Consider the following 13,784-nt stretch of genomic DNA (forward strand, 5'->3'; position numbering starts at 1 on the left):
TGAAGTTAAAAGCGCAGAGTTTATAAAAGGGAAGCTAATGTATGCCCCGCAAATAGTAACCTGTGCCACATGGATCATCAGCGAACAACTTCTACTAGTCATCGTGTTAAAGAATGAATGATTTCAAATGTTCTCTTCTGTTGTTACTCATGCAGAATTTATTGCAATAGAAGGATATGTCTGAAAGCTTTATAATCTTGCTAATAACCTTTGTGTCTGTGAAAGGAGGACTGTAATGCTGATCCTTTAATTACGATATGCCAAACTTTATGACCTGCCCACTGTCACAAAGGGGACAAACTTACCTTTTATTAAACTGAGTATTTCTGGTATACAGCACTGGAAAAAAACACCCACTCACCCTTAATTCATCAATCTGGCCTGCGAGCTGGTCAAGCAAGAATTCAGATACAGGCGTCCACTGAGCTTTTGCATTTTCAGCAACCTGAAGTCGAGCACTAAGGTCGTCCATGGCTCTTTGTAGGGACTGCATTTTCTGTAAACAGAATCGGATGGTTAATCCTCTGACATGTATTTAGTGGTCATCATAGCAGTGGCAGCTTTTTTAAAAAAATAGAGGCAGCTGGAGCAAAACAGAAGCAACAAAATTGCACTTAGTCCAAGGCAAAACAACCGACACACGTGGTTTTACCTTGTCCCAAAATAAAAACCTAATAAATTAGCGTTCGGCCAAAGGTGTATAAATAGCAAAGCACAATCTACTTCTCAAATGCCGCAGTTCTACAAGTTTCAATACCTGAGAACAAAAGAAAAAGATTATACACAATCAAATTCACTGATGTCAAGAAATCTAAGGAATTAGTATTATACAGCCTCCTGCCCTTTTCTAGCAATATTTGAAAAAAAAAATTATAAAAGAAAGCAAAAATTAACCAAGTAGAAAGACGGGGTACTTTTGCAGACAATAAAATCAGAACTAAAGAAGCAGTATGATGTTAAGCAAATCTGCAGAGAAGAAAGAGCGGTCAGGAGAGCTTACATGAAGAACATCATCCAGCCTCATCTGTCTTTGGTCAGTGTGGCTCAGGAAACCATTCCACTTATCGGCCAGTTTCTTCACTTCTCGCCGAATGCTGCGTGTGATTTCTCTAGCCTGTTCATCAGCACTTCTGTAGCCTCTGCTGTCATCATACTCTTTGGCTGAAAAGCAAAAATAATTCATAATTCAATCCGTGAAATACTTTACTTATGTTAGTGCCCGGTTCCCTGCAGCATATACTTTTTACCAAGTTATGTCAGGTTGGCTGAACCTTCCTCTCAAGCTATGAATGACGGTGCATGTGAATTTGCATCATCACGGTCACTGAGATGAGACTCTCTCAACTGTAAATTTGCAACGCATTCTACATATTACAAATGACCAAAGAAAATGAAAAGAAAAAAAACACAATGTTTAATAGCTTCAAAAAAGAATGCACAAAAAAATCATTTTGATTACACAGGAGAGTACAGTCCGACAATGAATAGAGGAAATGATAATGAGGCATACATACATACATTGTTTTAACAAACGAAGTGTTTCCATTTATAATTTTTTTTGCTACTGACAATTAAGGCGGCCAAAAGAAAATTAACAAACTGACCTTCAGAATCACTTGTGTCAGAGAGGGGTGGTTCTCTCGCAATGTACTGGCGGCCAGCAAGCAGGCTGCTCTCAATGATCGGTCGTTTGTCATCCACAGCTCTTCGGAAAGCTCGATGGTCTTCCTGTTGTTTCACAATGGTGGCCACATCCCCGCCAATTGCTGGCTGAGCCGACAGCTCCGTCTCCTTTTTGATCACCCACTCCGTCAGCTCGCGTAGCGATAGCAGCAGCTGGTTCCAATGCTCAGCATTGCTTTCAAGCCGATTTCTGATGCAAGAAGGCATAAGGCAAAAATGCACGTCTTAGCACAAAGCCAGGCAATCGCAACTATGCAAGAAAGTTCAAGACAATACAAGATGATTGCTTTCCATGTTTGCGCAGCTTCCAGCCTTCCTTTCCAATTGCTTTCCATGTTTGCGCAGCTTCCAGCCTTCCTTTCCAAACATATATAGATATACACACAGCACTTTCTAAAATCTTTATTTCTTCGTTTTGGATTGTTATAGTAAGTAGCAATATCCTACCTATGCCAGCCACAGCTACCATAAATTCACACCCCACAGTTTCACTAATCAAATCTCTTTGCCAGAATTTCTGCTATGCCCTGCTACATACCAGGTTCCATTCTGAAACTCAAGAGGCTATTGGATATCTGTTCTCCACATTACATGTCCCGTCCATATCCATTTCTTACTGATTTCAGTTGAGCTAGGATAACAGTAACTCAAGCTTGTGTGCTAAAACAAGCTGCTCTCTCCTTTTTTTCTTCTCATTCGATATATTTGTACCTGGTGTATAGAGCTGAAAATGCAGGCGTTTTGATGCATACTGAAATATGCTCGATTATTTAACCTTACTAGGGTCAGTCTACTATATCACTTGAATAGGCATACTGAAATATCCTTGATTATTTAACCTTACTAGGGTTTGTCTACTATATCACTTGTATAACCACTTCGAAGCTTGATACCAAAAATACTTAATAAGCACGGCTCCTTTCATTGACATGACTGTCAATAAAGCTCTTTTAGTTGAAATAAGAGGCAGTGTGTCCATGTCAAGTAAGCAGTATTGCTAGGAATCAGCACTGCAAGGTGTTTTCCATAAAAATACATTCTAAGCAGCAAGCCTTGAAGAGGCAGCAAAAGAACAAACACTATGCACCTTGTGATCAGAACATTTCAATAAGATTAATGAAACTCTCTAAGTGTGCTGCCAAGAGACCATAAAATAAAAATCTATCTCATAAAGTCATGAAATGGTCTAATTAAATGAATTCTTGATCAAGACACTAAAATGTATAGGTGAATGCCTCAAAACATATACAAGTCAAGCATGAAGACAACTGCAAATTTATGCATGCATGTACAGTGCCAGCAAAGAAGTTCAGCAGTAAGGAAAAATTCGCGAGAAAAGTCAACAGCAACATACCGCAAAGACACTGTCCTCATTCGCAGGTTATTCCAGCGGCTGTTCATCTCATCAAGTTTTCGGCGAAGATGGTGCGCGTCATCAGGTCTGTTCATCGACTGCAGCACATGAGAGCTGCGCTCATTGATGGTCAGGTGCAGGTCTCGCTGTGTGTCTATCTCCCGCTGCAACTCCTGAAAGAAGTCAAGGAAAAGCAGGAATTTAGGAAGCGCATTCAGTCTACCAAAGCACCAAATTAAGCATTCAAAACAAAATCAATTTTTTAAACAAAAAAAAGCAAGACAACACAAATACACCAGGTCGCAAGAATGATGGTATCTTCGACACTACAGAAGATGACCAGCTGTTTTACTACTGCTTCTTCCTAGGGATCTTTGAGATCAATCAATCTAGCAGTTACATCAATGTAGGATGCCTCCAGAATGATGCTCTGCAATGCAAAAGTTAGAAATAAAAGCAGCAAACAAAAGCAAAAAATGTTGGCCACTTTTAGAATTTCAATGAGGTGCGAAGCTACAAATAAGTGGCTGTATTGCCCAGGCACCGACCCTTTTATTGTATTTCATAGGGAGGTCAATTTTTGTGCATTCATGCACCAAAAGACATGTCTTTAGCACTCCCAACCTGCTCTTTTCTATCTCACCCTCCTTATGAATTGGGCACATTTACTGGACTGTACTATGGTTGCTTTAAGTTTTTGTTCTGCATACGCATGCAAAAAAAAAAAAAGAATTCACAGAACAGATTATGCAATTCCACTGAGGCGCTTAATGAGTAAAGAGAATTTCTCATACTTTCCAGCCGTAAAGGAAACTAGCCTGCCCATATTTCTGCGTGCAAGTATGAGCACATTAACACAAGAAATGCCAGCACAGCTGGACGTGGCCATAAAGCTTAATTATCCTGGAAACGCATAATTTTCAATTACCCCACGCCAGAATACGACCCTCAGGTCCCTAAAGATGGCCGCAGCACAACAAGCAAGCAAGCGAAGCAAGCAACCGAACAAACAAAACACGGCTAGAGCTCTGAACATCGTGCACCGCCACAACGCTTGCGAGCGTGCAAGGAAGCCGACCTCGCAATGCACAAGCGAGACTGACCACCTGACACTTCGGGAGTCAATACAATTGCTGAAAGATCACACCACGCCGCGTGAGATACAGACCCAGACGAAAATACATCGAACCCGTCAATCAAGCGCCTGAAAGACTTGAAAGACTGAAGTCCCTGCACTTTAGACCTTCCGAAGTAGGCTCCCTTCACATCGCCAATCCCTTCACCAGGGCGGCGCGGCCTACAGATGAAGCGAGGCTCTGCCAAGCTCGCTGAGCAGGTGCGTGAAGGCAGCGCAGTGCATAAACTTCTTCCACAAAGACGGGCCGCGACACCACGGACAACGGGTTAAGGCTGTGCAGAGAAGCCCCCTTTCGGAATATTGCGAAAAAAAAAGCGAACAAACCTTTTTTTCAAAACAGCTTACGCAAGGTTCGCAAAACAGAGAGTTACCAACAAACGGCAGATCAAGTGACGCTACACTATTTGCAGCGTAGCTATAGCGCTATCAAGCTAGGGTAAAGCGAATCGTCCAAGAAGAACGAGAGAAAGAGGTGTTATAGTGGAGGGCTCCGGAATAATTTCTACCACCTGGGGGTCTTTAACCTGCTCTCGCATCGCACAGTACACAGGCGTCTTCGCGTTTCACCCCCATCGAAACGCGGCCGGGTTCGAACCAGGGAACGCCAGCTCAGTAGCCGAGCGCCCTTTTCTTTTCCTTGTTTTGCTTTTTTTTTCGCGTTCTCAGTGTCTATATGCGGCAGATATGCCATCGTTCGCAACACACAACGCAATGCTACGTTCACAGCACACCAGACGAAACGGGAAAGACGCATGTCCAGACTGAGAGGGGATTATGGTTTATAGGGGTTTAACATCCCAAAGCGAGTCGGGCTATGAGGGACGCCGGCGTGAAAGGCTCCGGAAATTTCGACCACCTGGGGTTCTTTAACGTGCACTGACATCGCACAGTACACGGGCCTCTAGAATTTCGCCTCCATCGAAAATCGACCGCCGCGGCGGGGATCGAGCCCGGGCACTCCGGATCGGTAGCCGAGCGCCGTAACCACTGAGCCACCGCGGCGGCGATTGAGAGGTGAGATAGCCGAAAAGCGGGTGCTTAAAAAGCGCCTCAGCATCAATAGAACACGAGCGCGCGCGCGCAGATATCATGAATAATAGACGAACGTACGAGCTCGCTTTCTTACACGGGCGCCACCATGTAGCAGTCGTTTCTCGAAACACAGCGTCGAATCGTCGGAGCCACCAAAACGCCGCTCGATATTCCCTCACAGAACCTCAGCACACAGCGCGCTGATTCAACTATAGCAGCGGTGCACGTTTCAGAGCCACATCGGTGCTCGTAAAAATGAAAACGGAGACCGTTCTTCACATTTTTATCGCAATAAAGAAAGGCGGAGAACAGCCATGAAAAGGCACGAAAACAATGATCACTTCCGCAAGACTATATATATACCGAAACGTATACACGCTATACACTGAGAGAGTGGATTTACGCCCGACACTTGCAGCAGGCGCGCTTTCGAGAACCTGCAGAGAGAGAGAGAAACAAAGCAGAAAAGGTAGATGGGGAGGTAAAATAAACGCCGGAGAACATCGCGGGAAAGACCGGCATAAGATTGCACGCGGAAGAGACGGCGCTAGAAGAGCAAGCACGCGCATGGGGGGCGAATGAACGCGGCAACCATGATGCAGGGAGGGGTGTGAGAGCCACGTTAAGGGAACAGCCTCCGCGCTGTATCCAACGCCATCAAGACGTACACATTGCGCCGCACGCGAAAGACCTCAGCGAAGCACGCGCGGGCCCGCGCACATAAAAGAATGGCGGCAAACAAGCGCGAATACGTGTATCTGAAAAGGTGAACGCCTCGCGGATGCGCTTTTCGTGAAGAGAGAATTGAAGAGAGAGGAAGGAGACGACATTCCGAGACGGCGCTTTTATCTTCGTTTTTCACCTGCGCGAAGCCTCATCACAGAGTGAACGAAGAGGCAAATAAAAACAGGAAGGAAGAAGACGGAGCTCAAAAAAAAAAAAAAGCCTGGAGTAAGCAATGAATAAACGCACCAGGAGCGCCCGTTCCACAAAGAGCGGAGAAACCTGGAGCCGCGCGTTAAATTAAAGGGAGGGGAAGCTTAGATAGTGTACGAGAAAACAGCGCGCGGGAGGGAGGCCGTTAAAAAGAAAAAAAAACAAGAAAACGACTGACAAACGGCATTTTTTACTCGAGTTCCGAGTCCGTGCGAAGTAAAAACGCATCCTTCCTTGGTGCAACGGGAACAAAGGTATGCCCCCATTGTTTCAGTGAGCGGACTTCACGAAGGAGCGCACGACGAATTAAAAAAAGAGGGAGATAACGATAACGTAACGTGGAGGACCCATGGCGTTACACAGCGACGACCCTCTTTTTTTTTTCCTCCTCGGCGATTTAGTTGCATTTTTACTTAACGCCCGCACACCTCGCACTAAATCCCTCTGCGCGATAACAACGACGAATGCGGGGGAGAAAAAAAAAATCTGGGAAGAAGAATTATCGTTAGCGAAACTTGAGAGCCAGACCGGAAGAACAAGGAAGGTGTCGACGCTCCTTTGAGGCGTTCTTTGACGACGCCGCTCAAAGGGCACGCAACTTGACGCTAACCAAGAACGCTCGGGTGGTAATCATCACGGCCAAGGAGCCAGCCTTGAAGGCATGACAGGAGCGAACACGAAAAAGAAGCGAAATGAGACAGGAAACAAAAGGAGTTTTGAAAAGGAAACGAGAGAACAACGGAGGGGATTAAAAAAAAAAAGTGGTAGGGTTTCAACGTAGTTAAAGCGAGAAGACGTGCGAAAGCATGTGTTAAGCCTGGCTGGCTCATGGTGTTGCTTCGCGGGGTCGTCGGCGCGTCTAGCGACGATATATTGTGCTCAGGTTAAGCTCCGATCGAACTTAAGTTGATCAGATCTGTTCGCACCGCAGATAGAAGTTGATGAAGACGACGATGTGCAATGCACAGGGGGAGGGTGTGTTGCAGTTCCAATTTCTATTTATGAACCGTTCGAGATAAGTATGGAGGAATTTTTCTCCTGTTTGGATGTGCACCAAACTCTGGCCAATCCCCCACCATGGGTATACGTGCCATGCTTGAGAGGCAACAAAACAACAACACGAGGCGTGACCAACTGCGGCGATAGCATAGTGTTCTCGTGCACGGGGCAGCGAAGCTGATCTGTTCGCAGCGCCTTTCCGAGCTTTGTGGGTAGCAGGTAACAATAGGGGAGAAAATCTGTACCCCCCCCCTTCCCCTCTTTGCACGCCTATGGTCGTAATCGCATCTCTTGGTGAAAAGTCGGGGCGAGTTGCGTTATAAATTTTACTACAGCCAAGTTACTACTCGTATATACGGCATGCCCTGCAGCAAATGTGACCCTTTTCGTGTCCTATTGTCACGTAGTCGAACGTCGAGGGTATTCTCAATCGTGCAGGCTTCTTGCATAAACTCCTCGACTGTTTTTGGCGGCTGGCGGACGAGGCTTGCAAAGAGTTGTTCTTTTACGCCGCGCATTAAAAACTGAACTTTCTTTTCCTCGGTCATCCCGGGATCGGCGCGGCGAAATAGGCGCTTCATCTCCTCGACGTAACTGCGGACGGGCTCATTCGGAAGCTGGATCCTGGACTCGAGGAGTCGTTCGGCTCTTTCTTTCCTCACGACACTGGTGAATACCTTCAATAGTTCTCTCTTGAATAGCTCCCATGTCGTAAGGGACGACTCGTAGTTTTCGTACCACGTGCGTGCGGAGCCATCCAATGAGAAAAAAACGTGTCCAATCTTTGCCGCATCATCCCACTTGTTGAATGACGCCACGCGCTCAAATTGGTCCAACCATTCTTCAGGGTCTTCGCCTAGGGATCCAGTGAAAGTTGGCGGCACCCGCGGCTGCTGCAGTATGATCGGTGTCGACATCTTCGGTGAGGTTGCGGTGCTCGTAGCCGCGTCTTTTCGCTGTCTGGTGCGGTCCGGCAGTTTCCCGAACTCAGGCTCCTCTACCTGGAGACGTCGGCTGGCTCGCTGAGCTGCTGGTTCGTCCTCGGGTGTGAAGCGCTTAGGGCTGGGTTCACGACTTGAAGGGGGCGTCCGGAACATGGAAGTTACCCAGCACCTCCACCAGATGTCACGTAGTGGTGACGGCAGTCGAAGCAGCGATGAAGACGGACGAAAGGGTCTTCTAAAAGAACTGTTTATGGGGCTGACTTGCACCCCAAATGGACTGAATCACTCGGCGGCGGCGAAGCGACAAGCGTGCTCGGCGGTCGTCGAACAGAATGCCCGCCGCTGTCGGCCGTGCTCAATTTAAAGCTGATAGCGAACATTCGAGATAAAGGGCGCAAAGTTACTAGAACATTCCGGAACAACGTAGAATCAGCTTTGCCTGGCTGCGATCAATCGAGATAAATCTAGTCGCGTCTTGCGTCGCAAACAAAGCGATAAGGTGGTGTCGCGGCAGATTTGAAAAACGAACAAACACTGCAAATATTGGCGGCACTATTGTCCGGAACTCAAACGTACTTAGCGCCTGCCCCGCCACTTCGTGTATGTCGTCGCGCAAAACAAAAAAAAAACAGAAAGGCTACGGCTGGATAGGCCAGCTCCTTCTGCACTTTTCTTTTGCCGCTGCTGCGCGCGCGCCTTTCGTCCCCGATGCTGTTGCGGGATATAGAAGCACCGCGCGAGTATAGCATTGACGTAAACCTGCAGTGAGTGAAACCTAAACTGGAGTAAAAATAAGGTACATACAGGAAGGCAAATAACAAACACGCATCATGGTTTTTGTCCAGCGCGAAGGTTAGTTTCGACGACCACAACCTGGAAGCCACGGCGGCTCTAGAACTACGAATAGGAAAATGCGTGGTCACGGTTCTGACATCCGATACATCGCAATCGGTAAACAACATCAATAATAATAATAATAATATTAATAATAATAATAATAATAATAATAATAATAATAATAATAATAATAATAATAATGATAATAATAATAATAATAATAATAAACAAGCCGTAGGAGTTCCCATGTCGTACGGGGGATTCCGATCGCAGCAAACGGAAGAGGTCCGAGAGACTCCGAGACCAGTGCGTGACGAACGAGAGCACAGCGCGCAGAAGACCACGGTGTCAGACGCCCAAGACGATCGACGCACCGCAGCCGTAAAAAAAAAAAAAAAAAAAACAGGAGATCCACGGAGACCGCACTTGTGCCTGCGTGTACACGCACGTACGGTATATTCCCCGCGTGTCCGGCTTGTTCCGCGGACGGCAGCTCTAAATTAAATTTCCCTGTCGCGGCCGCGGCCAGGAGAACAAGAAAAAAAAAAGAAACGAGCCCAGCAAAGAGACACGTACTGCCCAATTTTTCCATCTCCGTCCCTTGCCTTTTCGCCTGCCCGCGCAAGACGACGGCGACCTGCTTCTTCCCCCTTTTTTCCCTTCTCGACCCCCACGTGCGTTCTGCGCCTTCCTTTTTGTCAATCTTCGTTCCGTCTGCTGCTGCTCATCCTACAGCTGCGCGCTCCCGCGGCACGGCCGAGAACAGAGGCAGGCAGCGAACGTGTGTGCGTCTCGAGTTGTGTATGTGCGTCTCCGTTACTCGCTCCAAACGAAGGGCGGACACAAGAAGCACGGCTTCGCCGCACGAAGACGACGACGACAGTTCGCCCGGCAGCACTTGCTCGCTAATGAAAAGAAGCCACTCTCAGAGCGCGGCGCCGTTCTCCTCCGAGATGCGCAGCTCCTCCTCCTCCTCCTCCTACCTACCCCTTTCCCCATTTCCCTTTCTTTCTTCCTCCTCTCCGAGAGCCACTTGTCACAATGGGATTTGGGACGAGAAAGAGAGTAGTGTGTGTGTGCGCGCGCGCAGAAAGAGCGAAGAACGAGATTCGTGGCGAATCGCTGCTGCTGCTCGTCTGCTCCAGCCGCGCGTCGGTCTGGGGCGCTCCTCGCTGGCTCCAGACGACGTCTTCGCTCCATTTTTATTTTTTTTACTTCTCTCGGTTTGCCGGCGTGCTTGACGCGGCCCTATAAGGGGACAGGAAGAATCGCGGCCCTGCTCTGGCGACTGCAAAGACGTCGCGACGCAGCCGGCGACGACATGCACGAAACGATCGGAGACGAAGCCGCGGTGCGCTCGGGGGAAATAAAAGAAAGGAGGCAATGGGGAAGCTCCGCGTTCTGGCGCGGTTCGGGTGTGTCACACCGAAGACGAACCGGAGCCACTCGCGCGCTGGCGGCATATGGTGGCCGGAAAAGGAACCATTAAACCACAAAGTTGTCAAGCCTTTTTTTCTATGCTCCCGATTTTTGCCATGCGGACTAACCGAAACAATTTTTGCTGTTAACCTAAAATGACTGTTTTGGTTCAGGTGTCCGCCGATATGTGAGACAGACACTGCGCCATTTCGTTTCCACAAAAACCAATTTAAATTGAAATTTGAAAGGTCGCGTACAGACGCTTCAACGTACAGACGTACAGATGCCGTCCTGTTTATGTCGATCCCACGGCAATGCGCATTTGCGCTTCACGGTATCAGATAACGCAAGCATAACGGGTACGCCTCCGTACGTCCATCTTGTACACTCCCTTCTTACTCCCATATAGGTGTATTCGTGCTTGCAATGCACGCAACGTTATCTGATCGTAGGTCAGGGGCTGTCTACAAATCACTGCAGATGTCAGATTCCTGACTACACAGCGTCCCGTTATCGGATTCGGGTAAAATGTGCTCGAGTCAGTACGTTCACTAACAGGCAATGGGAAGCACTCATGCTTGAACCGAGTAACGAATTGTAACGCATCAAAGACCAACGAAACGCCAGCTAACACACGATGCCGTGTTAATCAACACACTGCGAACATAGAGCTTGCGGGACCGTAGGTGAAAAGCCTATTGCGGCATTTCGGTTTGACGCGTGATAAAATGACAACATCGCGGCCACGAGGATCTCTGCACAACTGACATACATCATCCGGGTCAGCGCGCCGGCCTTGACGCTTGACGAGCAACAGCGGTTTGAAGAAACCAGCTGACCCTCTCCTCCCTCAGTCTGGCCCCCAGTTCTTTCGTCATTTGATTAACATAACAAATTACAAGAAGAACGACGAACAAACAACACAACAATCACGACATAACACCGCGCATCGACGTGAGACTGAATTTTTTCCGTGCACTTGCTAAGGAAAATACGTCATTAGAAACGCGGACTAGCTTCTCGTGCTGATTTATTTATTTAATGCTTGTTTCTTACATAGCACTGCAGTCCATTTCGGACTCAAGCAGGAATGGAATGCAACGAACAAATTATAACTGAACTGCCGCACGACGCGGCACTATTTTTCATCAAGCCAGCCAGCGCCAGAATCCACTTGAATACACGAAGAGGGTCCGAATGAAGTTAGACGGAAGACTACGTAATTTATGCTTTAAGGGTTTTCTTCTGTACCGAATTACACGTAATTTTTCCGTGATTCAGAACAGGAAGTCCGTTTTGCGGATTTCTTGATTTTTTTTTCAAGGTGTCCGTCTGAAGAACTATACGGAAAGTGGTCGGCAACGCATTGCCTCCAGGTTTCTACATAAATTAAAGAAATTTCTTTTACAGTGTATGCATCACGACGCAGCACTGTTTTTCATCGAGCCAGCCAGCGCCAGAATCCACTTGAATACACGAAGAGGGTCCGAATGAAGTTAGACGGAAGACTACGTAATTTATGCTTTACGGGTTTTCTTCTGTACCGAATTACACGTAATTTTTCCGTGATTCAGAACAGGAAGTCCGTTTTGCGGATTTCTTGATTTTTTTTTCAAGGTGTCCGTCTGAAGAACTATACGGAAAGTGGTCGGCAACGCATTGCCTCCAGGTTTCTACATAAATTAAAGAAATTTCTTTTACAGTGTATGCATCACGACGCAGCACTGTTTTTCATCGCGCCAGCCAACGCCAGAATCCACTTGAATACACAATAAAGGGTCTGAAAAAAGTTGAACGGGAGACTACGTAATTTATGCTTTACGGGTTTTCTTCTGTACCGAATTACACGTCATTTTTCCGTGATTCAGAACACAAAGTCCGTTTTACGGATTTTTTCTTCTTTTTTTTCAAGGTGTCCGTCCGAAGAACTATACGGAAAGTGGTCGGCAACGCATTGCCTCCAGGTTTCTACGTAAATTAAAGAAATTTCTTTTATAGTGTATGCATCACGACGCAACGCTGTTTTTCATCGAGCCAGCCAGCGCCAGAATCCACTGGAATACACAATAAAGGGTCCGAAAAAAGTTGAACGGGAGACTACGTAATTTATGTGTTACGGGTTTTCTCCCGTACCGACATACACGTCATTTCCGTGACTCAGAATACAAAGTCCGTTTTACGGATTATTTGATGAATTTGATGTCCGTTTGATGAATTACGTAAAGTGGCAGAAACGCACTGCCTCCAGCTTTCTACGTAAATTTAAGAAAGTTTCTTTTTTTTTTTTTTACAGCGTACGCATCACGACACAGCACTGTTCCCCATCGTGCCAGCCAGAGCGACAGTCCTCGCTGAGTACAGCGTTACAGTTCGTGTGCGACGTCACCTATGCCGCAAGCGCCGCAGCGGCAGTTGTATAGCAGCAGCCCGCGGAAACCGGAAGCGTCGCCCGCTTCGCCCTAAGCAAACTCTTCCTCGAGAGTCGCACTTAACCGGACGGGCAGGAGTGGTTGTCCAACAACCCCCGCATCGCAGGCAGAGTTGTTACACCTCCGGTCGCCGCAGAACGGGTAGCACCCGAGTTGTGGCGGCGGCCAACACGAGACCCGGCGCTGCTTCCGTTCGCACCTCTCGACACCCATTCCGCGGTCTTCCCCCGCTCCTCGCCGAGGCCTTCGAGCAGCGCAGCTCTCTCACGGTCGCGCCGCCAGACGCCACCACGGTTCAGCAGCGCCATCGACCCATAAGAAGCAGCCTCCGTTTAACATGCCACTTAGGCCGTGTCGCGAGGCCTCGCACGCTCCGCGCCTGCGTTAGGCCACGCCTCCGTTCTCGAGAGCGCGCTCAGGTGCACACATCTCGCTTCGCGTTCCTCACCTAGCCGTGCTTCCGCTATTTCATCTAGCCCATTAAAGAACATGCACGACGCCTAAAGGAAAAAAAAAAAGATTAAATACGAGGAAAGGATGCCGCCCAGCTAAAGTCGCTCGCGCAGTATACGCCTCTTCTGCTTTCACAATGGACTCGCGAAATTCTCGAGTTCGGGTCACCCTCAAAATTAACCGTATAGCCGCCCTTCAGCACTCAGTCAGAATCGCACTTTCTTTTTCCTCTCTCCTATCTTCTGGGACTCGGTCCGGGCAACAAAGCGGGCACGGGGAAGAAGGAACTAGAGTGATATAATTATTACGCATAGCAGGTGCGCAGGTTAACAGCAAGAAGGGAAAGAACCAGACCTATAAGGGACACGCACTCCAACCGTCCACATCCACGGTCGCACCGCCCACTCTGTACACCCTCGGTCGGCTTCGACAATCGCGCTGAAGCGCACTTTCGAGGGCCACTGGCACAAAATTGAGTCGAACTTATTTCGGCCAGGCCACGGGGAGTGCGGACTCCCGCGCGCAGTAATTAAATCCCGACGCCACGCACACGGCTGACC

The 13,784-nt window shown here is 47.8% G+C and overlaps 1 protein-coding gene across 1 annotated transcript in view; it reads right to left on the reverse strand.

The window, feature by feature from the left end:
• The window catches only part of Dys (Dystrophin), a 421,748-nt gene that overhangs the window by 16,784 nt on the left and 391,180 nt on the right, over positions 1–13,784 (reverse strand). Inside the window, exons 44-47 of the mRNA XM_077631460.1 lie at positions 3,038–3,210; positions 1,605–1,873; positions 1,001–1,161; positions 362–496 (exon numbers count right to left, since the gene is read on the reverse strand). Of these exons, the coding sequence (XP_077487586.1) occupies positions 362–496; positions 1,001–1,161; positions 1,605–1,873; positions 3,038–3,210 (738 nt within the window). The remainder of the gene's footprint in view (positions 1–361; positions 497–1,000; positions 1,162–1,604; positions 1,874–3,037; positions 3,211–13,784) is intronic.

Source organism: Amblyomma americanum, chromosome 7, assembly GCF_052857255.1.
Source record: "Amblyomma americanum isolate KBUSLIRL-KWMA chromosome 7, ASM5285725v1, whole genome shotgun sequence".
In the NCBI taxonomy this organism is placed as follows: domain Eukaryota; kingdom Metazoa; phylum Arthropoda; class Arachnida; order Ixodida; family Ixodidae; genus Amblyomma; species Amblyomma americanum.